Genomic DNA, 27,437 nt, shown 5'->3' on the forward strand with positions numbered 1-27,437 from the left:
ACTGCAGCCCCTTTCAGGTCCATAGGGTTTTACTGCCCCCTGCTGGAGACTGGAGCACACTGCAGTCCCTTTCAGGTCCATAGGGTTTTACTGCCCCCTGCTGGAGACTGGAGCACACTGCAGTCCCTTTCAGGTCCATAGGGTTTTATTGCCCCCTGCTGGAGACTGGAGCACACTGCAGTCCCTTTCAGGTCCATAGGGTTTTATTGCCCCCTGCTGGAGACTGGAGCACACTGCAGTCCCTTTCAGGTCCATAGGGTTTTACTGCCCCCTGCTGGAGACTGGAGCACACTGCAGTCCCTTTCAGGTCCATAGGGTTTTATTGCCCCCTGCTGGAGACTGGAGCACACTGCAGTCCCTTTCAGGTCCATAGGGTTTTATTGCCCCCTGCTGGAGACTGGAGCACACTGCAGTCCCTTTCAGGTCCATAGGGTTTTACTGCCCCCTGCTGGAGACTGGAGCACACTGCAGTCCCTTTCAGGTCCATAGGGTTTTACTGCCCCCTGCTGGAGACTGGAGCACACTGCAGTCCCTTTCAGGTCCATAGGGTTTTACTGCCCCCTGCTGGAGACTGGAGCACACTGCAGTCCCTTTCAGGTCCATAGGGTTTTATTGCCCCTGCTGGAGACTGGAGCACATTTTTTTAAATTACTAAAAGACTGTGTCTGTCTTTATTGATTTGTTGAAGGCTTTTGACACTGTGGACCGTGCTGTGTTAGTGCAAAGGTTAAAATGTTGTGGAATGGAACCAGGTTTAAACACTGGTATACACTGATTTATAAGGCCATATTGTAGGTTTAAACACTGGTATACACTGATTTATAAGGCCATATTGTAGGTTTAAACACGGGTATACACTGATTTATAAGGCCATATTGTAGGCTTAAACACTGGTATACACTGATTTATAAGGTCATATTGTAGGCTTAAACACTGGTATAAACTGATTTAAGGTCATATTGTAGGCTTAAACACTGGTATACACTGATTTATAAGGTCATATTGTAGGCTTAAACACTGGTATACACTGATTTATAAGGTCATATTGTAGGCTTAAACACTGGTATACACTGATTTATATTGGGTAAAATGCCAAAGTAATTTTTTAGTCAGGTCAGTAAATAAATATAAATTACGGTCCCATTCTGATTTGCTTCTAACAGAACCAAGAGGTAGAACAGGTCCTGGTGGAAATAGTTCTAGTTACTAATGTAGAGAAATGCTATTTCTTATGTAGGAGACCAAACTATTGTTAAGGGGGGGCTACCACTCAGAGTTGAGCCTGTGGGGTCCCCTACAGGATAGCTCCCGCATTACACTAATGGCCAAAACCAGCGCACACACACATGATCTCCGTTGTAGCTGAACGTTGAATGCCCGAAGAGGATTCTACGATGACGGACAGACAACTGAGCCAATGGCGGAAGACTACAGACTACACCCCAGCTGAACCAATCCAAAGATCCGATCTTCCAGAATCAACCTACATTCTTTTCTATATAATAGTGGTGTACTGATTGTAACGGCCTCTTCTTCGTCTGCGCTTCCGTACGAACCAGCGGGAGAGCCGTAATTACGCTGTTCTAGATATCTTCACTCTGAATAAACTGTAGCTTGTCATACAATTTACCACCTTGTCTGAATCGATCCTTGACCGACTCGTCCGTCTACATATCCAATTACTAACACTAAGCAACGTGGTTCTGGAATTCTCTCCTGAACATTTTAAAATGTGATGATCTAGTTTCCTTGGTGGAGTTTAAACACTTGATCGATGTCTATATCATAGAAGAGTGTTATTGTCTTTAGGCCAGCTGTTATTAGTCAAGATGTTTGTGTTTGTAATGTAATATGTAATTGTTGTACTGTATGTGTGTTTATAGTGTTGTTTAATGTTGTGTTAAATAAAGGTAAAATAAAAACTATAATAGAAAATCAATACAGATACTGTATGTAGAACCATAGTAAAGACCAGTATGGACTATCAATACAGATACTGTATGTAGAACCATAGTAAAGACCAGTATGGACTATCAATACAGATACTGTATGTAGAACCATAGTAAAGACCAGTATGGACTATCAATACAGATACTGTATGTAGAACCATAGTAAAGACCAGTATGGACTATCAATACAGATACTGTATGTAGAACCATAGTAAAGACCAGTATGGACTATCAATACAGATACTGTATGTAGAACCATAGTAAAGACCAGTATGGACTATCAATACAGATACTGTATGTAGAACCATAGTAAAGACCAGTATGGACTATCAATACAGGTACTGTATGTAGAACCATAGTAAAGACCAGTATGGACTATCAATACAGATACTGTATGTAGAACCATAGTAAAGACCAGTATGGACTATCAATACAGATACTGTATGTAGAACCATAGTAAAGACCAGTATGGACTATCAATACAGGTACTGTATGTAGAACCATAGTATAGACCAGTATGGACTATCAATACAGGTACTGTATGTAGAACCATAGTAAAGACCAGTATGGACTATCAATACAGATACTGTATGTAGAACCATAGTAAAGACCAGTATGGACTATCAATACAGATACTGTATGTAGAACCATAGTAAAGACCAGTATGGACTATCAATACAAAGTGACCATTTAGAATGAGGCCCAGGTCAATGAGAGGAAGTCTTAACAGAACTGGGGGATGACAGACAGGAAGTGGGTGGGTGGAGATCTAATATATTTTTGTGCCAAACACTAAAGCATGATATTGTAATACATCTACACCCTTTTCCCTACGTAGAACACTACTTTAGACCTGGTCAGAAGCACCGTAGTGCACTACGTAGGGAATAGGGAACCATTTGGACCAGAGACAGTAATTCCCCTGAACATCTTCCTCATCTGGTTTCTTGAACAGCCCTTCACTCCTCCCCTCTTCCTCCCCTCCTCCCTTTTCATTCTATTCTATCAGCCACACCACTAGCTCACCTCCACACAATACATTTACAAGTTAAAGACACACCTTGGAATAAATAACAAAGGAAAACTATTACTAGATGAAGTTGAGTGTTTTTTATTATTTCCCATCACCATAAATCATATTTAATCACTGAACAGTAGCAGACCTAACTTCATCTGTTCCTGACTCTGGATAGTGGATTAAAAAGACCATCAATCTCCAATGATATTAAAGTACTATTCTGAACATTACTGATATACTGAGTGGCAAGTCAAGATATCTGCTGGTTTTATTGTTTGGTCAACAGCACCACCTGCTGGACAGGTTTAATGTTGCTGGACTGAGCAGTATGGGAGGATGAAAGATGACACATTTAGGGCCGGTTTCCTGGACATCTACATTGAACATACTGTTTAGTACAGGACTAGGATTAATCTGTGCCTGGGAAACCAGACCATATAGTTTAGTAGAAAGTAAGTGATACCAGCTTGTAGTGGGCTGACTAGTCCTGAATTGTCCTTTAGTTCCTGGACCATTTTCCATGCAGCTCCAGGTGACAGAGAACACATCAATTAGGACCGAGCCAACAAGCTGATCAATGATACTGAGGAGAATTACATAGAGACAGAGAACCAACTGAGAAAACATATCAATGGTTCTGAATGACAACCAATATACATCAACACCAGACATCATGATTCATGGAAATGTACAAGATTAAAACATTGTATTGAATTTTAATTAATAACAAATCAGTTTACAGTTTAACCAGCTCAGCTATAGACTACACCAGCATGACTAGTATCTATGTGGACCCTACTACAGTTATACCAGCTCAGCTATAGACTACACCAGCATGACTAGTATCTATGTGGACCCTACTACAGTTTAACCAGCTCAGCTATAGACTACACCAGCATGACTAGTATCTATGTGGACCCTACAACAGTTTAACCAGCTCAGCTATAGACTACACCAGCATGACTAGTATCTATGTGGACCCTACTATAGTTTAACCAGCTCAGCTATAGACTACACCAGCATGACTAGTATCTATGTGGACCCTACTACAGTTTAACCAGCTCAGCTATAGACTACACCAGCATGACTAGTATCTATGTGGACCCTACAACAGTTTAACCAGCTCAGCTATAGACTACACCAGCATGACTAGTATCTATGTGGACCCTACTACAGTTTAACCAGCTCAGCAGTACCTCCTAGATAGAGACTAAACCCAGGATAGAGGGGCTGAGTGAATGTGGTCTGGACTCTGTGGAGGAGGGTCATTGTGTCAGAGACACTGTAGAAGGACAGAGTACCTGCCTTGTGATCCAGGTACACTCCTACTCTGGAGGACAGAGGGCCTGATACTTCAGTCTCAACATTATTGTGTCTGAACCAATAATCACCACTAGAGCACAGTAAACTCCAGGACTTGTTATTGTATCCAAATCCACCATCTGTCCCTGTTCTGCTGATGTCTTTATATGAGACTGCTGTATAAACAACACCAGTCCTCTCCACCTCCCAGTAACAGCGTCCAGACAGACCCTCTCTACACAGAACCTGGTACCAGTAGGTGAATCTGTCTGGATGGTCAGGATATGGTTGGACTTGGCCTGTAAGTGTCACCTTTCTGTTCCCTTCAGACAGAGAGAGGTGTGTCTGTGCTGTGTTTGGGTCCAGTGTGAGCTGACAGGAATCTGGGAGAAGAGCAGAGACCAATGAGGGGAGTCAGAACAATAAGTTAAGTCAGATACTGTATCTACCCTGTATTTGATTAGAGCACAGCAGAGATCAAATCAGAGAAATATGAGGAGTCAGATAGATACCCAGTCTTTGATTAGATCTACTATTGCTATATATTTCTAGAAGGATTGTTAGGAGTGTCAGTAAAAAGAGACTGTTAGTTACTTCACAATAAAGAGACTCACATTGTAACAACTGTTCTCTGGTCTTGGGCTCTGGAGGCAGTACAACATCCACTATATTCACTACAGACACACAAACACATTGACAGAGAGAGGGAATGTTATCATCAGACCCTATTCCACATGTATATGACTAGTAGGGAACTTTCAATGGTCTAAAGTTGATGTTCTTATTGTTTTCAACACACCTGTAGTGGAGATCTTGGTCCATTCTCCTTTAAGGAAGTCTTCTAGTTTCTCTCTCAGTTCAGACACAGTCTTACTCACATCTCCAAAGTACTGAAGAGGACGGACAACGATGCTGGGTAAGTCTGAAGATATACTGATACTGGAGAGAGACTGATACCTCTGGAGAGAGAGAGCGAGAGAGACTGATAACTCTGGAGAGAGAGAGACTGATAACTCTGGAGAGAGAGAGGGAGAGAGAGACTGATAACTCTGGAGAGAGAGAGAGAGAGACTGATACCTCTGGAGAGAGAGAGAGAGAGAGAGAGAGAGACAGAGAGAGAGACAGAGACAGAGAGACTGATAACTTTGGAGAGAGAGAGGGAGAGAGAGACTGATAACTCTGGAGAGAGAGAGACTGATAACTCTGGAGAGAGAGAGAGAGAGACTGATAACTCTGGAGAGAGAGAGAGAGAGAGACTGATACCTCTGGAGAGAGAGAGAGAGAGAGACTGATACCTCTGGAGAGAGAGAGAGAGAGAGACTGATACCTCTGGAGAGAGAGAGAGAGAGAGACTGATACCTCTGGAGAGAGAGAGAGAGAGAGAGAGAGAGAGAGAGAGACAGAGAGAGAGACAGAGACAGAGAGACTGATAACTCTGGAGAGAGAGAGACTGATAACTCTGAGAGGGACAGAGAGAGAGAGAGAGAGAGAGACGGACAGAGAGAGAGAGAGATGGACAGAGAGAGAGAGAGAGAGACGGACAAACAGAGAGAGACGGACAGAGAGAGAGAGACGGACAGAGAGAGAGAGAGAGACGGAGAGAGAGAGAGACGGAGAGAGACGGACAGAGAGAGAGAGACGGACAGAGAGAGAGAGACGGACAGAGAGAGAGACGGACAGAGAGAGAGAGAGACGGACAGAGAGAGAGAGGGACAGAGAGAGAGAGAGAGAGAGACGGACAGAGAGAGAGAGAGAGAGAGAGAGAGAGAGAGACGGACAGAGAGAGACGGACAGAGAGAGAGAGAGAGACGGACAGAGAGACAGACAGACAGAGAGAGAGAGAGAGAGAGACGGACGAACAGAGAGAGAGACGGACAGAGAGAGACGGACAGAGAGAGAGAGAGAGAGACGGACAGAGAGACAGACAGAGAGAGAGAGAGAGAGAGAGAGAGAGAGAGAGACGGACAGAGAGAGACGGAGAGAGAGAGAGAGAGACGGACGAACAGAGAGAGAGAGACGGACAGAGAGAGAGGGACGGACGGACAGAGAGAGAGGGACGGACGGACAGAGAGAGAGAGAGGGACGGACGGACAGAGAGAGAGGGACGGACAGAGAGAGGGACGGACAGAGAGAGAGGGACGGACGGACAGAGAGAGAGGGACGGACGGACAGAGAGAGAGGGACGGACGGACAGAGAGAGAGGGACGGACAGAGAGAGAGGGACGGACGGACAGAGAGAGATGGACGGACAGAGAGAGAGAGAGTGACAGACAGACAGAGGGAGGGACGGACAGACAGAGAGACAGACAGGGCAACATAATGATTGAGATGAATAGTTTCACATGAAGTTAATTTCATATCACATGTAACAAGACAGTTTAGTTACCTGGAGGAAATGGATGTGATCCTCTGTGTGTGAGAGCTGCTCCAGCTCAGTGCTTCTCTTCCTCAGCTCAGCTATCTCCTGCTTCAGTTGCTCCAGGAGTCCTTCAGCTTGACTCACTTGAGCCTTCTCTTGGGCTCTGATCAGCTCCTTCACCTCAGAGCTCCTTCTCTCAATGGAGCGGATCAGCTCAGTAAAGATCTGATCACTGTCCTCCACTGCTGACTGTGCAGAGCGCTGGAGACAGAGAGAGAGAGAGAGAGAGAGACAGAGAGACAGAGAGAGAGACAGAGAGACAGAGAGAGAGAGGTTCAGTAGTATTGAGTCAGAACCCTGCTCTCCAGGTCCAGCAGGCAGAGAGACTGATAACTCTGGAGAGAAAGAGGGAGAGGAACAGACAGAGTGAGAGAGAGAGTAGGTTCCTCTCTGCACCTCATTGAGTCAGAACTCTGCCACCCTGCTCTCCAGGTACACCAGGCCTTGTCCTCCCTTGTGGACAGACTGGTACAGAACACCTCTTGGTCCTGCTCTACTCTCCTCCCTCCTGGACAGACAGGTACAGAACACCTCTTGGTCCTGCTCTACTCTCCTCCCTCCTGGACAGACAGGTACAGAACACCTCTTGGTCCTGCTCTACTCTCCTCCCTCCTGGACAGACAGGTAGAGAACACCTCTTGGTCCTGCTCTACTCTCCTCCCTCCTGGACAGACAGGTACAGAACACCTCTTGGTCCTGCTCTACTCTCCTCCCTCCTGGACAGACAGGTACAGAACACCTCTTGGTATATCATATATATATATATCATATCATATCATATATCATCATTCAGGAGACAACAAGCATTTCCTTGTCATTTATAGCCTGCTCTGTGTGTTTGTGTCATCTCATCCAATTTTTTGCAATATCATTTCTAGCCTGGCACAGATAGTAAAACTACATTAAATACAACGTTAACTAGATATTATCTGTGTCATTTATAGCCTGGTACAGATAGTAAAACTACATTAAATACAACGTTAACTAGATATTATCTGTGTCATTTATAGCCTGGCACAGATAGTAAAACTACTGTAGCGACCCGCACAGACAGCTGTGTGTTATGTGTTCGGCTAGTAGCTGGTTGTGTTGTACTTACCAGTTCCCAGTGTTCGCGGGGTCCGACATGCCAATCAACCTGCTATCTGCCAATCACAGGAATGCCTGGGATGTTCTGATGCCGGGCATCCTGGTGGTTGGCGGAGTGGCGTGGAGGGGGCGGGGCATTGGAAGTTAAGGTTCAGCCTTTGTTCTCTCTCTTCCGTCTGGGCTTCACAAGAGAAGGTCCCGATTGGCTTGTGGGGTATCTTTCATTTATTTGGCGTGAGCTAAGGCCAAACAGTAGCCTGTGTAAAGTTGCTAATAAACCGTCAATTCGTAACTCAATCCTCTGTCTGGACAATTGTTCCTTTATGATCTAGTCAGGTCATTACACTACATTAAATACAACGTTAACTAGATATCATCGCCACATAACTTATGTCGAATTTAAAAGACACCGTTACCCTTAGTAACGTCTGTTACACTGTAACTTACAGGCAGCCTCACATAAAAACCTATTGGTTAACAAAGCTTTGATTATGACCAAAGTCTATAGTAGTGAAAACTCTCTCTCTCTATTGTAACTTACCACACATTCACATCACTGCCTCCACATGAATGTGTCCTGTCAGAGCCGTTTCCTGTCCGTTAACTGTTAACAGGCTCGAGCCACAGCTTAACCAATGAGCTACAAGGAGGACTGACAGTCACGAGCGGTGCAGCAGCCTCTGCAGCAGCAGCCTCCCCCGGGTCCTAGTGCCCGCCCGGTAAGACGGTTAAGATGCGATGGAACGGTTGACGGAGAGAAAATAAATCACAGAGAACATATATTGACTGATATATTGAATTGTTTAGGGAAGCTTTAGCTTTGGCTTTAATAAATTCTGAAAATACTTGAAAACCAAAAGAGAAAAGAATAGTAGCCCTCCTCAGGAACAACAAAACCCTCACAGACCAACTTCTTCTTCTATGATATAATGGAGGTCCTCAAACCAACGTTAAAGGTGCATGGCGCCACCTACTGTTCTGGAGTGTGTTCAATCATGGTTTACACCACTCTAAATCCTCCTACCTAACTCAGTACTTCTGAGAAAATAAAAGAGTCCTACTAACTTCTAATAGACCCTCCCCATCCCCCAAATCCCTTCCAAACTCCCCCAACCCCGTCCAACCCCAATGACACTTCAATCTTTCCCTCTCTTCAACATCCTGACAACAATATCACAACACATACAAGTCTTGATATGAACTCAACTAACCGATGACCCCGTGCATTGACTCTGTACCGGTTCCCATCTGTATATAGTCTGTTTTTAGTCTCACTATTGTTACTGCTGCTCTTTAATTACTTGTTACTTTAAGGTAAAAGGTATAAGGTAAAAACACCTGTTGTATTCAGCATTTCACTGTGAGGTAAAAACACCTGTTGTATTCAGCATTTCACTGTGAGGTAAAAACACCTGTTGTATTCAGCATTTCACTGTGAGGTAAAAACACCTGTTGTATTCAGCATTTCACTGTGAGGTAAAAACACCTGTTGTATTCAGCATTTCACTGTGAGGTAAAAACACCTGTTGTATTCAGCATTTCACTGTGAGGTAAAAACACCTGTTGTATTCAGCGCATGTGACTAACCTACACTCATTAAAAACCCACTACCCCATTCCACTACTTTGACCCTATCTGCTCCTGCACCATGACAACTAACCCTACACTCATTAAAAACCCACTACCCCATTCCACTACTTTGACCCTATCTGCTCCTGCACCACGACAACTAACCTACACTCATTAAAAACCCACTACCCCATTCCACTACTTTGACCCTATCTGCTCCTGCACCATGCCAACGACCTGGGAGGACTGGACACCACCACTCAACACCCCCTGGAACTCTTCTGAAGTCAAATCTCATATGACCAAATACTTCTCTGGTTCTGAACTCTTCTCCACACCTTCTACCTCACTGAACTCTCCCTCATTCATTTCCATTTCACCTCCAGAACTCAGTCTGGGGCACGACTCTGTTTGCACTTGAATTATAACATTTGAAATGTCTCTATTAATTAGAAAATTATTGTTGTTTAATGTTTACTGTTCATTCATGATTGTTTATTATCTACTTCACTTGCTTTGGCATAGTAAAGATATGTTTCCCATGCCAATAAAGACCTTTGAATTGAATTGAGAGAGAAAGAGCTCCATATTAATGTATAGGGGACATGAGTCGTCATGGTTACTCATGGTTATGTGATGAGGCAGCCCAGTCAGTTACATGAACCAGTCTATTCTCTGAAAGAGGTCCAGACAGCCTGTTCCCAACAGTGGGGTCAGTAGGATTGGATAGGGGCCCCTCTCTCTCTCTCTGACTGGAGGAGAGAAGTGAAATGGTGTGTCTCCTCTGGTCAACAATACTCACCTTGAAAGACTCCACAGCCTGTTGGAGCTTCTTCAGCTCCTTCTCTCTCTCCTGGAATCTCTGCTGGACCTTCTGCTGACTCATCCCCAGCTGCCTCTGTGGAGAATCACTCTTCAATGAGCTATCAAGCTTTATTAGTCCAGTAGATCAATAGTATAGTAATGTGGCATAGGACCCATAGAGAGGAAGGTCTACAATCCTGAGGAAGTCCCTTTACAATATGATATTATGTTGCTATGTGAATGATTATAGTTTTAATGGTAGGCCTACATGTATCAAGGGGTTGAGACTGAACTTTGGACTCATAAAAGGCCATTCAGAATGATAATAGTGTTTGACTTTAGAAAATGGTGATACATTTGTAGCAAACTCAATATACTCAAGGTTTGTGTTCATATTTGTGGATCCATTTCATATTGTACATAATATAATGATCTCATATTCAAACAGATTTAGTTCCTACTGTATCTTTAATTCTTAGTTTATCAGACAGTCACCAACAAGTTGTTCTGGTCTTACCTGTTTCTCAGTCCTCTCTGCTGCAGCTGACACTGTATCATGGCCTTTATGTTCATCCATTGTACACTGATAACAGATACACTGCTGATCGGTACGACAGTAAACCTCCAGCAGTTTGTCATGATGAGAGCAGATCTTCTCCTGTAGTTGTGCCGTGGCTTTGACCAGCTTGTGCTTCTTCAAAGCAGGAGATTCATAGTGAGGTTGGAGGTGAGCCTCACAGTAAGAGGCCAGACACGCCAGACAGGACATGAGGGCTTTCTGCTTTCCGGTCCCAGTGCAGACATCACACACCACATCTCCAGGTCCAGCATAGCACAGAGCAGGAGGGGGAGCAGCCTGGAGTCCTGTCTTCTTCAGTTTCTCCACCACTTCAGTCAGCACAGTGCTCCTGTTCAGAACAGGCCTTGGGATAAAGATCTGTCTGCACTGTGGACAGCTGTAGACACCTTTCAGATCATCCTGATCCCAGCTTTCTTTAATACAGCCCATACAGTAACTGTGTCCACAGGCAGTAGTCACCGGATCCTTCAGTAGATCCAGACAGATGGAGCAACAGAACAGTTCCTGATTCTCTGCCATTTTGGTGCTCTCTCCCGTAGGTTAAGCAATGGCAGTGTGAAAGATGACTTTCTGTTTCATGGAACTCTACACCAGAGGAGGGGGAGTGGCTTCCTCCTGGACTGGGTTCCCTGTATGTAGAGGGGGAGTGGCTTCCTACTGGACTGGGTTCTCTGTATGTAGAGGGGGAGTGGCTTCCTACTGGACTGGGTTCTCTGTATGTAGAGGGGGTGTGGCTTCCTACTGGACTGGGTTCTCTGTATGTAGAGGGGGTGTGGCTTCCTACTGGACTGGGTTCTTTGTATGTAGAGGGGGAGTGGCTTCCTACTGGACTGGGTTCTCTGTATGTAGAGGGGGTGTGGCTTCCTACTGGACTGGGTTCTCTGTATGTAGAGGGGGTGTGGCTTCCTACTGGACTGGGTTCTTTGTATGTAGAGGGGGAGTGGCTTCCTACTGGACTGGGTTCTCTGTACGTAGAGGGGGAGTGGCTTCCTCCTGGACTGTGTTCTCTGTATGTAGAGGGGGAGTGGCTTCCTACTGGACTGCGTTCTCTGTATGTAGAGGGGGTTTGGCTTCCTACTGGACTGGGTTCTTTGTATGTAGAGGGGGAGTGGCTTCCTACTGGACTGGGTTCTCTGTACGTAGAGGGGGAGTGGCTTCCTACTGGACTGTGTTCTCTGTATGTAGAGGGGGAGTGGCTTCCTACTGGACTGGGGTCTCTGTATGTAGCGGGGGAGTGGCTTCCTACTGGACTGGGTTCTCTGTATGTAGAGGGGGTGTGGCTTCCTCCTGGACTGGGTTCTCTGTATGTAGAGGGGGTGTGGCTTCCTCCTGGACTGGGGGTGTGGTTTCTTTGAAAGGAAGTGTGACAGTGTGTTGGGTAGTAGACTGAGCTGGTCAGTATTTATGTTGTATGTATTTGAAATATATATTTTATTACTTCTGAGTATTTAGTCGTTTGAATTACACTGAACTGCTCTCCAATGTATTTTGTATTTTTTATATAAAATACGAAATAGTTGTATTTTTTACCCCTTTTTCCTAGTTTCCAATTGGTAGTTACAATCTCGTCCCATCGCTGAACCATCCATAAGGACTCGAGAGGCAAAGGTCGAGAGCCTTGCGTCCTCCCGAAACGCAACCCAACCAAGCCCCACTGCTTCTTGACACAATGCCCTCTTAACCCGGAAGCACCAATGTGTCGGAGGAAACACTGTACACCCGGCGACCGTGTCAGCGTGCACTGTACACCCGGCGACCGTGTCAGCGTGCACTGTACACCCGGCGACCGTGTCAGCGTGCACTGTACACCCGGCGACCGTGTCAGCGTGCACTGTACACCCGGCGACGGTGTCAGCGTGCACTGTACACCCGGCGACCGTGTCAGCGTGCACTGTACACCCGGCGACCGTGTCAGCGTGCACTGTACACCCGGCGACCGTGTCAATGTGCACTGTACACCCGGCGACCGTGTCAGCGTGCCCTGTACACCCGGCGACCGTGTCAGCGTGCACTGTACACCTGATGACCATGTCAGCATGCACTGTACACCCGGCGACGGTGTCAGCGTGCACTGTACACCCGGCGACCGTGTCAGCGTGCCCTGTACACCTGATGACCATGTCAGCGTGCCCTGTACACCCGGCGACCGTGTCAGCGTGCACTGTACACCCGGCGACCGTGTCAGCGTGCACTGCGCCCGGCCCGCCACAGGAGTCACTCGTGCGCATTGGCACAAGGACATCCCTGCCGGCCATACCCTCCCCAAACCCGGACAACGCTGGGCAAAATGTGGACCGCCCCATGGGTCTACCGGGTCAACAGAGTTTGGACTCAAACCAGGATCTCTAGTGGCACAGCAGTAAGATACAGTGCCTTAGGACACCGACCACTAGGAGGCCTGTCATGGAGATTGTAACCAATAGGGAGAGAGATTATTCAAACAACAACTTTATTATCAGATCAAATCTGGATCAGTTGACCATCACTCAACAGTGCAGAGTCTAAAGTTCAACAAACAGGGTGGAGTCTCATCTTTTCTAGAAAAGTACAACCTCTGTCTACATGGCAGGTAGCAGCTGTGTGAAGACATGGGTGGAGGCATAGAGTGCAGACAGTGATAACCACCAGTTTCATGACTCTTTTCTGATGATATTTAGGTGCTGCTGCTCCAGCTAGTTTCTGTTCTCTGGCATGTCTCCACCCAGCTGGGTCCTTTGCAGATACCAAAAAACAGGACATGTCACTTACAGTGGTCACACCCAAACAGCACTTGGCCGCATTCCTGAGGTACACAAAGACAGTTTGTTTCAGTGGAAACTTACTAGCTAATAACTATGCATCATTCTCTGAGTAGAAAACAGATTGACAGAGAAGACCTACAGGTAGTGGGTTACTGTGGGTTACTGATCCTAGACAGAGGAGACCTACAGGTAGTGGGTTACTGATCCTAGACAGAGGAGACATACAGGTAGTGGGTTAGTGTGGGTTACTGATCCTAGACAGAGGAGACATACAGGTAGTGGGTTAGTGTGGGTTACTGATCCTAGACAGAGGAGACATACAGGAAGTGGGTTAGTGTGGGTTACTGATCCTAGACAGAGGAGACATATAGGTAGTGGGTTACTGATCCTAGACAGAGGAGACATACAGGTAGTGGGTTACTGATACTAGACAGAGGAGACATACAGGTAGTGGGTTAGTGTGGGTTACTGATCCTAGACAGAGGAGACCTACAGGTAGTGGGTTACTGATCCTAGACAGAGGAGACATACAGGTAGTGGGTTAGTGTGGGTTACTGATCCTAGACAGAGGAGACATATAGGTAGTGGGTTACTGATCCTAGACAGAGGAGACATACAGGTAGTGGGTTACTGATACTAGACAGAGGAGACATACAGGTAGTGGGTTAGTGTGGGTTACTGATCCTAGACAGAGGAGACCTACAGGTAGTGGGTTACTGATCCTAGACAGAGGAGACATACAGGTAGTGGGTTAGTGTGGGTTACTGATCCTAGACAGAGGAGACATACAGGTAGTGGGTTAGTGTGGGTTACTGATCCTAGACAGAGGAGACATATAGGTAGTGGGTTACTGATCCTAGACAGAGGAGACATACAGGTAGTGGGTTACTGATCCTAGACAGAGGAGACATACAGGTAGTGGGTTAGTGTGGGTTACTGATCCTAGACAGAGGAGACATACAGGTAGTGGGTTAGTGTGGGTTACTGATCCTAGACAGAGGAGACATACAGGTAGTGGGTTACTGATCCTAGACAGAGGAGACATACAGGTAGTGTGTTAGTGTGTGTTTTTGTGGTGCAGTGTGAGTTGACTACAGAAATGATCCTAGGTGTCTGTAGCCTGGTCATAGATTTGTGTCCTGGCCAACTCTATTGATGTCATTGTCAAGCCAAACATTTGGCATCACCATGAGTGACAAGGAGTTGGCATGATGACACAAATAGACTGGGACTCAGGCTAAGGTCTGCAGCAGTGAGGAATGTCTGTCTACTCCCCCTCAGTCACATCAATGATTTATCTGACTAACCTACCCTCTACTATAAATCAGCCCACAAGGTGAAACATCTGCCGGTGTGCCCTTTAGCAAGGAACTTAACCCTAATTGCTCCTGTCAGTCTCTGGATAAGAGGGTCTGCTAAATGACTAAATGTAAGTCCCAGTCAGGATGGAAGGTAGAAGATCTGACTGTCTTATGGTAGTTGAAGACTGGTCGTCAACTTCAAACATGTTCTCAAAAGGGGGGCTGATCAAATAGTGCTATCATATCATTTCCCATGGAGCCTTGCGTTAATAAGTAAAGTGTGTGTGTGTGTGTGTGTTTGGAGAGGGGATGCTGAGCCTGCTTGTTGTAGTACAGTACTTTACCACATCTCTGTGTGTGTGTGTGTGTGTGTGTGTGTGTGTGTGTGTGTGTGTGTGTGTGTGTGTGTGTGTGTGTGTGTGTGTATCTCTGTGTGTCGTCTCCCCTCATCCATTCCTCACCTGTTTCTGGGTCTGTTGCCATTGCTGAGGCTGCCTCCTACCAGTGTCTCCAGGGAGGGCAGAGCAGAGCGGCCTCTGGGAATCTCCTCTGCCCTCTCTGGCCCCCAGGCATGGCCTGGCACGGGCACCACCTCAACACCCACAGTCACTCCTTCACTGTAGGCTCCTCCTGCCTCTGCCTCTCCACCTAGACCAGCACCCAGAGACCACCACCACCACCTCCCAGCCCGGCCCAACACAGCCAGACCACTGGGGGAAATAAGAACAGAGGACAACATGGTCAATACAACAACAACAACAACAACAACAGACCACTGGGGGAAATAAGAACAGAGGACAACATGGTCAATACAACAACAACAACAACAACAACAGACCACTGGGGGAAATAAGAACAGAGGACAACATGGTCATTACAACAACAACAACAGACCAGGTGGATGACAATATAGACACTGAAGTTAGTAGTTGGGGCGGCAGCCTAGTGGTTAGAGTGTAGAGGAGGTAGGGTAGCCTAGTGGTTAGAGTGTAGAGGAGGTAGGGTAGCCTAGTGGTTAGAGTGTAGAGGAGGTAGGGTAGCCTAGTGGTTAGAGTGTAGAGGAGGTAGGGTAGCCTAGCGGTTAGAGTGTAGAGGTGGTAGGTAGCCTAGTGGTTAGAGCGTTGGACTAGTAACCGGAAGGTTGCAAGTTCAAACCCCCGAGCTGACAAGGTACAAATCTGTCGTTCTGCCCCTGAACAGACCGTTAACCCACTGTTCCTAGACCAGTTAACCCACTGTTCCTAGACCAGTTAACCCACTGTTCCTAGACCGTCATTGAAAATAAGAATTTGTTCTTAACTGACTTGCCTGGTTAAATAAAGGTTAATTAAAATAAAGTAGGCTTAACGTAATGAGTAGAGATGATATGATTCATTGATAGACCTACTAGGCAGAGAGACACATTAAGTGGAAAACAACTGTTTACCGCTACTTCTAGGACAGACCAGGGACTGTGATTGGTCTCTGCAGTTTAACAAACTGTTCTTCATCCTGACAGCTCACAGGGCTGCAGGCCAGAAGGTTGAGGGTTCTCTGACAGCACACAGGGCTGCAGGCCAGAAGGTTGTGGCTTCTCTGACAGCTCACAGGACTGCAGGCCAGAAGGTTGTGGCTTCTCTGACAGCACACAGGGCTGCAGGCCAGAAGGTTGAGGGTTCTCTGACAGCACACAGGGCTGCAGGCCAGAAGGTTGAGGGTTCTCTGACCACACACCTGTCTATATATGGTCCAGCAGTTGACAGTGCATGTCAGAGCAAAAAGGAATTGTCCGCAGAGCTCCGAGACAGGATTGTGGACAGATCTGGGGAAAGGTACCAAAACATTTCTGCAGAATTGAAGGTCCCCAAGAACACAGTGGCCTCCATCATTTTTAAATGAAGAAATTTGGAATCACCAAGACTCTTCCTTCAAGCTGGCCACCCGAAAAACTGAGCATTCGGGAGAGAAGAGCCTTTGTCAGGGAGGTGACCAATAACCTGATGGCAACTCTAACAGAGCTCCAGAGTTCCTCTGTGGAGATGGGAGAACCTTCCAAAACGGACAACCATCTCTGCAGCACTCCCACAATCAGGCCTATATGTTTGCTTGGCCAGACGGAAGCCACTCCTCAGTAAAAGGCACATGACAGCCCGCTTGGAGTTTACCAAAAGGCACCTAACGAACTCTCAGACCATGAGAAATAAGATTCTCTGGTCTGATGAAACCAAGATTGAACTATATGGCCTGAATGCCAAGCATCACATCTGGATAAAACCTGGCACCATCCCTACGGTGAAGCAATGGGGTGGCAGCATCATGCTGTGGGGATGTTCTTCAGCGGCACAGACTGGGAGACTAGTCAGGATTGAGGGCAAGATGAACAGAGAAAAGTACAGATAGATCCAATATGAAAACCTGCTTCAGAGCGCTCAGGATCTCAGACAGACAGGATCTCAGACAGACAGGATCTCAGACAGACAGACAGACGGACGGACGGACGGACGGACGGACGGACGGACGGACGGACGGACGGACGGACGGACGGACGGACGGACGGACGGACGGACAGACAGACAGACAGACAGACAGACAGACAGACAGACAGACAGACAGACAGACAGACAGACAGACAGACAGACAGACAGACAGACAGACAGACAGACAGACAGACAGACAGACAGACAGACAGACAGACAGACAGACAGACAGACAGACAGACAGACAGTTTACTATGACTGGATGAAGGGATGCAGTGTTGAATGCTTCCTTTAGGTCTCCTGGTCTCTTGGGATTTAAACTGTGACTCCAGAGAGAGAGACCTAACCATTCAATCAATGTACACAACACACTGTCATTATTACACTGAGTGGATTCTATGGATGTAATATATCATCATATTATATAATACAATATCATATAATGACTAGAATAGAATAAGAGTTTGGACATGAAAGAACCAGATGTTTTGACTTGTCTCTATACCTCTCAGTCTCTAAACCACTAGGATACCTGTCACCTTGACAGTGTGTCTCTATACCTCTCAGTCTCTAAACCACTAGGATACCTGTCACCTTGACAGTGTGTCTCTGTACCTCGCATGTCTCTAAACCACTAGGATACCTGTCACCTTGACAGTGTGTCTCTGTACCTCTCAGTCTCTAAACCACTAGGATACATGTCACCTTGACAGTGTGTCTCTAAACCTCTCAGTCTCTAAACCACTAGGATACCTGTCACCTTGACAGCGTGTCTCTATACCTCTCAGTCTCTAAACCACTAGGATACCTGTCACCTTGACAGTGTGTCTTTGTACCTCAGTCTCTAAACCACTAGGATACCTGTCACCTTGACAGTGTGTCTCTATACCTCTCAGTCTCTAAACCACTAGGATACATGTCACCTTGACAGTGTGTCTCTGTACCTCTCAGTCTCTAAACCACTAGGATACCTGTCATCTTGACAGTGTGTCTCTATACCACTCAGTCTCTAAACCACTAGGATACCTGTCACCTTGACAGTGTGTCTCTATACCTCTCAGTCTCTAAACCACTAGGATACCTGTCACCTTGACAGTGTGTCTCTAAACCTCTCAGTCTCTAAACCACTAGGACACCTGTCACCTTGACAGTGTGTCTCTATAGCTCTCAGTCTCTAAACCACTAGGATACCTGTCACCTTGACAGTGTGTCTCTGTACCTCTCAGTCTCTAAACCACTAGGATACCTGTCACCTTGACAGTGTGTCTCTATACCTCTCAGTCTCTAAACCACTAGGATACCTGTCACCTTGACAGTGTGTCTCTAAACCTCTCAGTCTCTAAACCACTAGGACACCTGTCACCTTGACAGTGTGTCTCTGTAGCTCTCAGTCTCTAAACCACTAGGATACCTGTCACCTTGACAGTGTGTCTCTAAACCTCTCAGTCTCTAAACCACTAGGATACCTGTCATCTTGACAGTGTGTCTCTGTACCTCTCTGTCTCTAAACCACTAGGACACCTGTCACCTTGACAGTGTGTCTCTATAGCTCTCAGTCTCTAAACCACTAGGATACCTGTCACCTCTCTCTAACCCCTCCCTCTCTCTAACCCCTCCCTCCCTCTAACCCCTCCCTCTCTCTAACCCCTCCCTCTCTCTAACCCCTCCCTCCTTCCCTCTAACCCCTCCCTATCTCTAACCCCTCCCTCCCTCTAACCCCTCCCTCTCTCTAACCCCTCCCTCTCTCTAACCCCTCCCTCCCTCTAACCCCTCCCTCTCTCTAACCCCTCCCTCTCTCTAACCCCTCCCTCTCTCTAACCCCTCCCTCCTTCCCTCCTTCCCTCTAACCCCTCCCTCTCTCTAACCCCTCCCTCCCTCTAACCCCTCCCTCTCTCTAACCCCTCCCTCTCTCTAACCCCTCCTTCCCTCTAACCCCTCCCTCTCTCTAACCCCTCCTTCTCTCTAACCCCTCCCTCTCTCTAACCCCTCCCTCTCTCACTCCCTCCTTCTTCTCAACGTTGCCTGTAGTTCTCTCTCCCTTCCTCCTTCCCTCCCTCTAAACCCCTCCCTCCCTCCTTCCCTCCCTCTAAACTCACATATCTGGCAGAACCAGAAAGTCCATACCTCCCACAAACTATCTTCTGAGGAAACGAAACTGATCTGAGTCTCTGTGTCGTCTGTCTGTGTGCGAGTGAACAACCGTCCAAATGGCTCAACAGGGAGTTCTGCTGGACCAGGACCAGTTCTGTTGTTCTGTCTGTCTGGATCTACTGAAGGAGCCGGTCACTACTGCCTGTGGACACAGTTACTGTAGGAGCTGTATTGACGGCTGCTGGGACCAGGATGTTCTGAAAGGGGTCTATAGCTGTCCTCAGTGCAGAGAGACCTTCACTCCAAGGCCTAATCTGAGGAAAAATAACATGTTGGCTGAGCTGGTGGAGAAACTGAGGAAGACAGGCCTCCAGGCTGCTCCCCCTCCTGCTCTGTGCTATGCTGGACCTGGAGATTTGGTGTGTGATGTCTGCACTGGGACCAGAAAGCAGAAAGCCCTCATGTCCTGTCTAGCGTGTCTGGTGTCTTACTGTGAGACTCACCTCCAACCTCACTATGAATCTCCTGCTTTGAAGAAGCACAAGCTGGTCAAAGCCACGGCACAACTACAGGAGAAGATCTGCTCTCATCATGACAAACTGCTGGAGGTATACTGTCGTACCGATCAGCAGTGTATATGTTATCAGTGTGTGATGGAAGAACATAAAGGCCATGATACAGTGTCAGCTGCAGCAGAGAGGACTGAGAAACAGGTAAGACCAGAACAACTTGTTGGTGGCTGTCTGATAAACAAAGAATTAAAGATACAGTAGGAACTAAATCTGTTTGAATATGAGATCATTATATTATATACAATATGAAATGGATCCACAAATATGAACACAAACCTTGAGTATATTGAGTTTGCTACAAATGTATCACCATTTTCTAAAGTCAAACACTATTATCATTCTGAATGGCCTTTTATGAGTCCAAAGTTCAGTCTCAACCCCTTGATACATGTAGGCCTACCATTAAAACTATAATGATTCACATAGCAACATAATATAATATTGTAAAGGGACTTCCTCAGGATTGTCGACCTTCCTCTCTATGGGTCCTATGTCACATTACTATACTATTGATCTACTGGACTAATAAAGCTTGATAGCTCATTGAAGAGTGATTCTCCACAGAGGCAGCTGGGGATGAGTCAGCAGAAGGTCCAGCAGAGATTCCAGGAGAGAGAGAAGGAGCTGAAGGAGCTCCAACAGGCTGTGAAGTCTTTCAAGGTGAGTATTGTTGACCAGAGGAGACACACCATTTCACTTCTCTCCTCCAGTCAGAGAGAGAGAGAGGGGCCCCTATCCAATCCCACTGACCCCACTGTTGGGAACAGGCTGTCTGGACCCCTTTCAGAGAATAGACTGGTTCATGTAACTGACTGGGCTGCCTCATCACATAACCATGAGTAACCATGACGACTCATGTCCCCTATACATTAAAATGGAACTGTCTCTCTCTCAATTGAATTAAATTCATAGGGCTTTATTGGCATGGAAATATATGTTTACATTGCCAAAGCAAGTGAAATAGACAATAAACAAAAGTGAAAGAAACAATCAGAAATTAACAGTAAACATTACACTTGGAAGTGATTTGGGGGATGGGGGAGGGTCTATTAGAAGTTAGTAGGACTCTTTTATTTTCTCAGAAGTACTGAGTTAGGTAGGAGGATTTAGAGGTGTAAACCGTGATGAACACACTCCAGCACAGTAGGTGGCGCCATGCACCTTTAACGTTGGTTTGAGGACCTCCATTATATCATAGAAGAAGAAGTTGGTCTGTGAGGGTTTTGGGGTTCCTGAGGAGGGCTACTATTCTTTTCTCTTTTGGTTTTCAAGTATTTTCAGAATGTATTAAAGCCAAAGCTAAAGCTTCCCTAAACAATTCAATATATCAGTCAATATATTTTCTCTGTGATTTATTTTCTCTCCGTCAACCATCGCATCTTAAACCGTCTTACCGGGCGGGCACTAGGACCCGGGGGAGGCTGCTGCTGCAGAGGCTGCTGCACCGCTCGTGACTGTCAGTCCTCCTTGTAGCTCATTGGTTAAGCTGTGGCTCGAGCCTGTTAACAGTTAACGGACAGGTAACGGCTCTGACAGGACACATTCATGTCGAGGCAGTGATGTGAATGTGTGGTAAGTTACAATAGAGAGAGAGAGTTTTCACTACTATAGACTTTGGTCATAATCAAAGCTTTGTTAACCAATAGGTTTTTATGTGAGGCTGCCTGTAAGTTACAGTGTAACAGACGTTACTAACGACCTGTGACCTCTTTAATTGTGTTCTGTACCTGTCTGTCCAGGAGGGAGGAGAGTAGAGCAGGACCAAGAGGTGTTCTGTACCTGTCTGTCCAGGAGGGAGGAGAGTAGAGCAGGACCAATAGGTGTCCTGTACCTGTCTGTCCAGGAGGGAGGAGAGTAGAGCAGGACCAATAGGTGTTCTGTACCTGTCTGTCCAGGAGGGAGGAGAGTAGAGCAGGACCAAGAGGTGTTCTGTACCTGTCTGTCCAGGAGGGAGGACAAGGCCTGGTGGACCTGGAGAGCAGGGTGGCAGAGTTCTGACTCAATGAGGTGCAGAGAGGCTACTGAACCTACTCTCTCTCTCACTCTCTCTCTCTCTCTCTCTCTCTCTCTCTCTCTCTCTCTCTCTCTCTGTCTCTCTGTCTCTCTCTCTCTCTGTCTCTCTGTCTCTCTCTCTCTGTCCTCTCTCTCTCTCTCTCCAGCGCTCTGCACAGTCAGCAGTGGAGGACAGTGATCAGATCTTTACTGAGCTGATCCGCTCCATTGAGAGAAGTAGCTCTGAGGTGAAGGAGCTGATCAGAGCCCAAGAGAAGGCTCAAGTGAGTCAAGCTGAAGGACTCCTGGAGCAACTGAAGCAGGAGATAGCTGAGCTGAGGAAGAGAAGCACTGAGCTGGAGCAGCTCTCACACACAGAGGATCACATCCATTTCCTCCAGGTAACTAAACTGTCTTGTTACATGTGATATGAAATTAACTTCATGTGAAACTCTTAATCTCAATCATTATGTTGTCCTGTCTGTCTCTCTGTCCGTCCCTCTCTCTGTCTGTCCCTATCTCTCCCTCTCTGTCTTTATCTCCCACTCCCTGTCTGTCACTCTCTCTCTGTCTGTCCCTGTCTCTCCCTCTCTCTCTCTCTGTCTGTCACTCTCTCTGTTTGTCCCTGTCTCTCCCTCTCTGTCTCTCCGTCTCTGTCTGTTCCTGTCTCTCCCTCTCTGTCTGTCACTCTCTCCCTGTCTCTCCCTCTCTGTCTGTCACTCTCTCTCTGTCTGTCCCTGTCTCTTCCTCTCTGTCTCTCCCTCTCTGTCTGTCACTCTCTCTCTGTCTGTCCCTGTCTCTCCCTCGCTGTCTCTCTCTATGTCTGTCACTCTCTCTCTGTCCGTCCCTCTCTCTGTCTGTCGCTCTCTCTCCCTCTGTCCGTCGCTCTCTCTCCCTCTGTCCGTCCCTCTCTCTCTGTCTGTTCCTCTCTCTCTGTCCGTCCCTCTCTCTCTTTCTCTGTCCATCCCTCTCTCTCTGTCCGTCTCTCTCTCTCTTTCTCTGTCCGTCCCTCTCTCTGTCCGTCCCTCTCTCTCTCTGTCCGTCCCACTGTCCGTCCCTCTCTCTCTCTGTCCCTCTCTCTCTCTCTCTCTCTGTCCCTCTCTCTCTCTGTCCGTCCCTCTCTCTCTCTCTCTGTCCGTCCGTCTCTCTCTCCCTGTCCGTCCGTCTCTCTCTCTCTGTCCGTCTCTCTCTCTGTCTGTCCGTCCCTCTCTCTCTCTCTCTGTCTGTCCGGCCCTCTCTCTCTCTCTGTCTGTCCGTCCCTCTCTCTCTCTCTGTCTGTCCGTCCCTCTCTCTCTCTGTCCGTCTCCCTCTCTCTCTGTCCCCCTCTCTCTGTCTCTGTCCGACCCTCTCTCTCTCTGTCCTTCCTTCTCTCTCCCTCTCTCTGTCCCTCTCTCTCTGTTCGTCCGTCCCTCTCTCTCTTTCTCTGTCCGTCCCTCTCGCTCTGTCCGTCCCTCTCTCTCTGTCCGTCCCTGTCTCTCCCTCTCTCTCTGTCCATCTCTCTCTCTGTCCTTCTCTCTCTCTCTGTCCGTCCCTCTCTCTCTCTTTCCGTCCCTCTCTCTCTCTCTTTCCATCCCCCTCTCTCTCTCTTTCCATCCCTCTCTCTCTGTCCCTCTCTCTCTCTCTGTCTGTCCCTCTCTCTCTCTTTCCGTCCCTCTCTCTCTCTCTCTTTCCGTCCCTCTCCCTCTCTCTCTCTTTCCGTCCCTGTCTCTCTCTCTGTCCGTCCCTCTCTCTCTCTGTCCTTCCCTCTCTCTCTCTCTCTGTCCGTCCCTCTTTCTCCCTCTGTCCCTTTGTCTCTCTCTCTCTATCCCTCCCTCTCTCTCTATTCCTCCCTCTCTCTCTATCCCTCCCTCTCTCTCTGTCCCTCTCTCTCTGTCCTGTCCCTCTCTCTCTCTCTGTCCCTCTCTCTTACTGTCCCTCTCTCTCTCTATCCCTCCCTCTGTCTCTCTCTCTCTCTCTCCCTCTCTGTCTCTGTATCTTTCCCTCTCTCTCTCTCTGTCTCTCTCTGTCTCTCTCTGTCTCTCTCTCTCCAGAGTTATCAGTCTCACTCTCTTTCTCTCTCTCTCGCTCTCTCTCTCTCCAGAGTTATCAGTCTGTCTCTCTCTCTCCAGAGTTATCAGTCAATTCAATTCAATTCAAGGGCTTTATTGGCATGGGAAACATGTGTTAACATTGCCAAAGCAAGTGAGGTAGACAAAGTATAAGGTGAAAAACAACAAAAATTAACAGGAAACATTACACATACAGAGGTATACTTCAGTCTCTCTCTCTCTCTCCAGAGTTATCAGTCTCTCTCTCTCTCTCCAGAGTTCAGTCTCCCTCTCTCTCTCTCTCTCTCCAGAGTTATCAGTCTCTCTCTCTCTCCAGAGTTATCAGTCTCTCTCTCTCTCTCCAGAGTTATCAGTCTCTCTCTCTCTCTCTCTCTCTCTCCAGAGTTATCAGTCTCTCTCTCTCTCCAGAGTTATCAGTCTCTCTCTCTCTCTCTCTACAGAGTTCAGTCTCCCTCTCTCTCTCTCTCTCTCTCCAGAGTTATCAGTCTCTCTCTCTCTCCAGAGTTATCAGTCTCTCTCTCTCTCTCCAGAGTTATCAGTCTCTCTCTCTCTCTCTCTCTCTCTCTCTCTCTCCAGAGTTATCGGTCTCTCCCTCGCTCCAGAGTGATCAGTCTCTCTCTCTCTCTCTCTCCAGGGTGATCAGTCTCTCGCTCTCGCTCTCTCTCTCTCCAGAGTCATCAGTCGCTCTCTCTCTCTCCAGAGGTATCAGTCTCTCTCTCTCTCTCTCCAGTTATCAGTCTCTCTCTCTCTCTCTCTCTCCAGAGTTATCAGTCTCTCTCTCTCTCCAGATTTATCAGTCTCTCTCTCTCTCTCCAGAGTTCAGTCTCCGTCTCTCTCTCTCTCTCTCTCTCTCCAGAGTTATCAGTCTCTCTCTCTCTCTCCAGAGTTATCAGTCTCTCTCTCTCTCTCCAGAGTTATCAGTATCTCTCTCTCTCTCTCTCTCTCCAGAGTTATCAGTCTCTCTCTCGCTCCAGAGTGATCAGTCTCTCTCTCTCTCTCTCTCTCCAGAGTTATCAGTCTCTCTCTCTCTCTCTCTCTCCAGGGTGATCAGTCTCTCTCTCTCTCCAGAGTTATCAGTCTCTCTCTCTCTCTCTCCACAGTTATCAGTCTCTCTCTCTCTCTCTGTCTCTCTCTCTCTCTGTCTGTCCCTCTCTCTCTCTCTGTCCGTCCCTCTCTCTCTCTGTCTGTATCTCTCCCTCTGTCCGTCCCTCTCTCTCTCCGTCCGTACCTCTCTCTCTCTCTCTGTCTGTCTCTCTCTCTCTGTCCGTCCCTCTCTCTCTGTCTGTCTCTCTCTCTGTCCGTCCCTCCCTCTCTCTCTCTCTCTCTCTCTCCAGAGGTATAGGTCTCTCTCTCTCTCTCTCTCCAGAGTCATCAGTCTCTCTCTCTCCAGAGTTATCAGTCTCTCTCTCTCTCTCTCTCTCTCTCTCTCTCCACAGTTATCAGTCTCTCTCTCTGTCTCTCTCTCTCTGTCTGTCCCTCTCTCTCTGTCCGTCCCTCTCTCTCTCTCTGTATCTCTCTCTCTCTGTCTGTCCCTCATTCTCTCCGTCCGTACCTCTCTCTCTCTATATATCCGTCCCTCTCTCTCTCTCTCTCTGTCCGTCCCTCTCTCTCTCTGTCTGTCTCTCTCTCTCTCCGTCCGTCCGTCCGTCCCTCTCTCTCTCTCTCTCTCTCTCTCTCCAGAGTTATAGGTCTCTCTCTCTCTCTCTCTCTCCAGAGTTATCGGTCTCTCTCTCTCTCTCTCTCTCCAGAGTTATCAGTCTCTCTCCAGTATCAGTGTATCTTCAGACTTACCAAGCATCGTTGTCCGTCCTCTTCATTACTTTGGAGATGTTAGTAAGACTGTGTCTGAACTGACAGAGAAACTAGAAGACTTCCTTAAAGGAGAATGGACCAAGATCTCCACTACAGGTGTGTTGAAAACAATAAGAACATCAACTTTAGACCATTGAAAGTTCCCTACTGGTCATATACATGTGGAATGTGGTCTGATGATAACATTCCCTCTCTCTGTCAATGTGTTTGTGTGTCTGTAGTGAATATTGTACTGCCTCCAGAGCCCAAGACCAGAGAACAGTTGTTACAATGTGAGTCTCTTTATTGTGAAGTAACCAACAGTCTCTTTTTACTGACACTCCTAACAATCCCTCTAGAAATATATAGCAATAGTAGATCTAATCAAAGACTGGGTATCTACCTGACTCCTCATATTTCTCTGATTTGATCTCTGCTGTGCTCTAATCAAAGACAGGGTAGATACAGTATCTGACTTAACTTATTGTTCTGACTCCCCTCATTGGTCTCTGCTCTTCTCCCAGATTCCTGTCAGCTCACACTGGACCCAAACACAGCACACACAGACCTCTCTCTGTCTGAAGGGACCAGAAAGGTGACACGTACAGGCCAAGACAAACCATATCCTAACCATCCAGACAGATTCACCAACTGGTGTCAGGTTCTGTGTAGAGAGGGTCTGTCTGGACGCTGTTACTGGGAGGTGGAGTGGACTGGTGATGTTGATACAGCAGTCTCATATAAAGACATCAGCAGAACAGGGACAGATAGTGGATTTGGATTCAATAACCAGTCCTGGAGTTTAGAGTACTATAGTGGTGATTATTGTTTCAGACACAATAATGTTGAGACTGAAGTATCAGGCCCTCAGTCCTCCAGAGTAGGAGTGTACCTGGATCACAAGGCAGGTACTCTGTCCTTCTACAGTGTCTCTGACACAATGACCCTCCTCCACAGAGTCCAGACCACATTCACTCAGCCCCTCTATCCTGGGTTTTATCTCGATGATTATAATGGTACTGCTGAGCTGGTTAAACTGTAAACTGATTTGTTATTAATTAAAATTCAATACAATGTTTTAATCTTGTACATTTCCATGAATCATGATGTCTGGTGTTGATGTATATTGGTTGTCATTCAGAACCATTGATATGTTTTCTCAGTTGGTTCTCTGTCTCTATGTAATTCTCCTCAGTATCATTGATCAGCTTGTTGGCTCGGTCCTAATTGATGTGTTCTCTGTCACCTGGAGCTGCATGGAAAATGGTCCAGGAACTAAAGGACAATTCAGGACTAGTCAGCCCACTACAAGCTGGTATCACTTACTTTCTACTAAACTATATGGTCTGGTTTCCCAGACACAGATTAATCCTAGTCCTGGACTAAACAGTATGTTCAATGTAGATGTCCAGGAAACCGGCCCTAAATGTGTCATCTTTCATCCTCCCATACTGCTCAGTCCAGCAACATTAAACCTGTCCAGCAGGTGGTGCTGTTGACCAAACAATAAAACCAGCAGATATCTTGACTTGCCACTCAGTATATCAGTAATGTTCAGAATAGTACTTTAATATCATTGGAGATTGATGGTCTTTTTAATCCATATCCAGAGTCAGGAACAGATGAAGTTAGGTCTGCTTCTGTTCAGTGATTAAATATGATTTATGGTGATGGGAAATAATAAAAAACACTCAACTTCATCTAGTAATAGTTTT

The 27,437-nt window shown here is 46.9% G+C and overlaps 2 protein-coding genes across 10 annotated transcripts; one reads left to right on the forward strand and one right to left on the reverse strand.

The window, feature by feature from the left end:
• Positions 1-3,040: 3,040 nt before the first annotated feature.
• LOC116366311 (tripartite motif-containing protein 16-like) lies at positions 3,041-15,526 on the reverse strand. 9 transcript variants are annotated; one of them, XM_031818489.1, is made up of 8 exons: positions 15,234-15,526; positions 10,668-11,058; positions 10,149-10,244; positions 6,656-6,889; positions 5,069-5,228; positions 4,884-4,943; positions 4,150-4,652; positions 3,660-3,715 (listed from the first exon to the last, which is right to left on the reverse strand). In XM_031818489.1, exons 1-8 carry the CDS (start codon positions 15,509-15,511, stop codon positions 3,704-3,706), a joined length of 1,734 nt encoding a protein of 577 aa, XP_031674349.1. In that variant the 5' UTR covers positions 15,512-15,526; the 3' UTR covers positions 3,660-3,703. The 9 variants fall into 9 exon arrangements, 3 of the variants coding, with proteins under 3 accessions (XP_031674350.1, XP_031674351.1, XP_031674349.1); XR_004208264.1 differs by lacking the exons at positions 10,149-10,244; positions 10,668-11,058; positions 15,234-15,526 and adding exons at positions 7,085-7,404; positions 7,788-8,034; positions 8,319-9,120 and having other exon boundaries at positions 3,041-4,652; XM_031818490.1 differs by having other exon boundaries at positions 3,041-4,652; positions 5,069-5,159.
• A 3,835-nt stretch (positions 15,527-19,361) lies between these two features.
• Positions 19,362-27,422, forward strand: LOC116366313 (tripartite motif-containing protein 16-like). Its single transcript, XM_031818494.1, has 6 exons — positions 19,362-20,032; positions 20,456-20,551; positions 22,051-22,284; positions 25,680-25,839; positions 25,965-26,015; positions 26,247-27,422. The coding sequence occupies exons 1-6, from the start codon at positions 19,436-19,438 to the stop codon at positions 26,762-26,764; spliced, it is 1,656 nt and encodes a 551-aa protein (XP_031674354.1). The 5' UTR covers positions 19,362-19,435; the 3' UTR covers positions 26,765-27,422.
• The last annotated feature ends 15 nt before the right edge of the window (positions 27,423-27,437 follow it).

The sequence above is a fragment of the Oncorhynchus kisutch genome, unplaced genomic scaffold, assembly GCF_002021735.2.
Source record: "Oncorhynchus kisutch isolate 150728-3 unplaced genomic scaffold, Okis_V2 scaffold1426, whole genome shotgun sequence".
NCBI lineage: Eukaryota > Metazoa > Chordata > Actinopteri > Salmoniformes > Salmonidae > Oncorhynchus > Oncorhynchus kisutch.

What these genes read in the sequence shown, in the direction of transcription:
- LOC116366311 (XM_031818489.1), bottom strand. Translation starts at nt 15,511, where the DNA reads ATGTTGTCCTCTGTTCTTATTTCCCCCAGTGGTCTGGCTGTGTTGGGC. An exon ending in CAGAGAGGACTGAGAAACAG is followed by an intron (nt 10,245 to 10,667) that starts GTAAGACCAGAA and finishes GATTCTCCACAG; the next exon opens with AGGCAGCTGGGGATGAGTCA. An exon ending in AGGCTGTGGAGTCTTTCAAG is followed by an intron (nt 6,890 to 10,148) that starts GTGAGTATTGTT and finishes CTCTGTCTCCAG; the next exon opens with CGCTCTGCACAGTCAGCAGT.
- LOC116366313 (XM_031818494.1), top strand. Translation starts at nt 19,436, where the DNA reads ATGGCTCAACAGGGAGTTCTGCTGGACCAGGACCAGTTCTGTTGTTCT. An exon ending in AGGCTGTGAAGTCTTTCAAG is followed by an intron (nt 20,552 to 22,050) that starts GTGAGTATTGTT and finishes CTCTCTCTCCAG; the next exon opens with CGCTCTGCACAGTCAGCAGT. An exon ending in CAGAGAACAGTTGTTACAAT is followed by an intron (nt 26,016 to 26,246) that starts GTGAGTCTCTTT and finishes CTCTTCTCCCAG; the next exon opens with ATTCCTGTCAGCTCACACTG.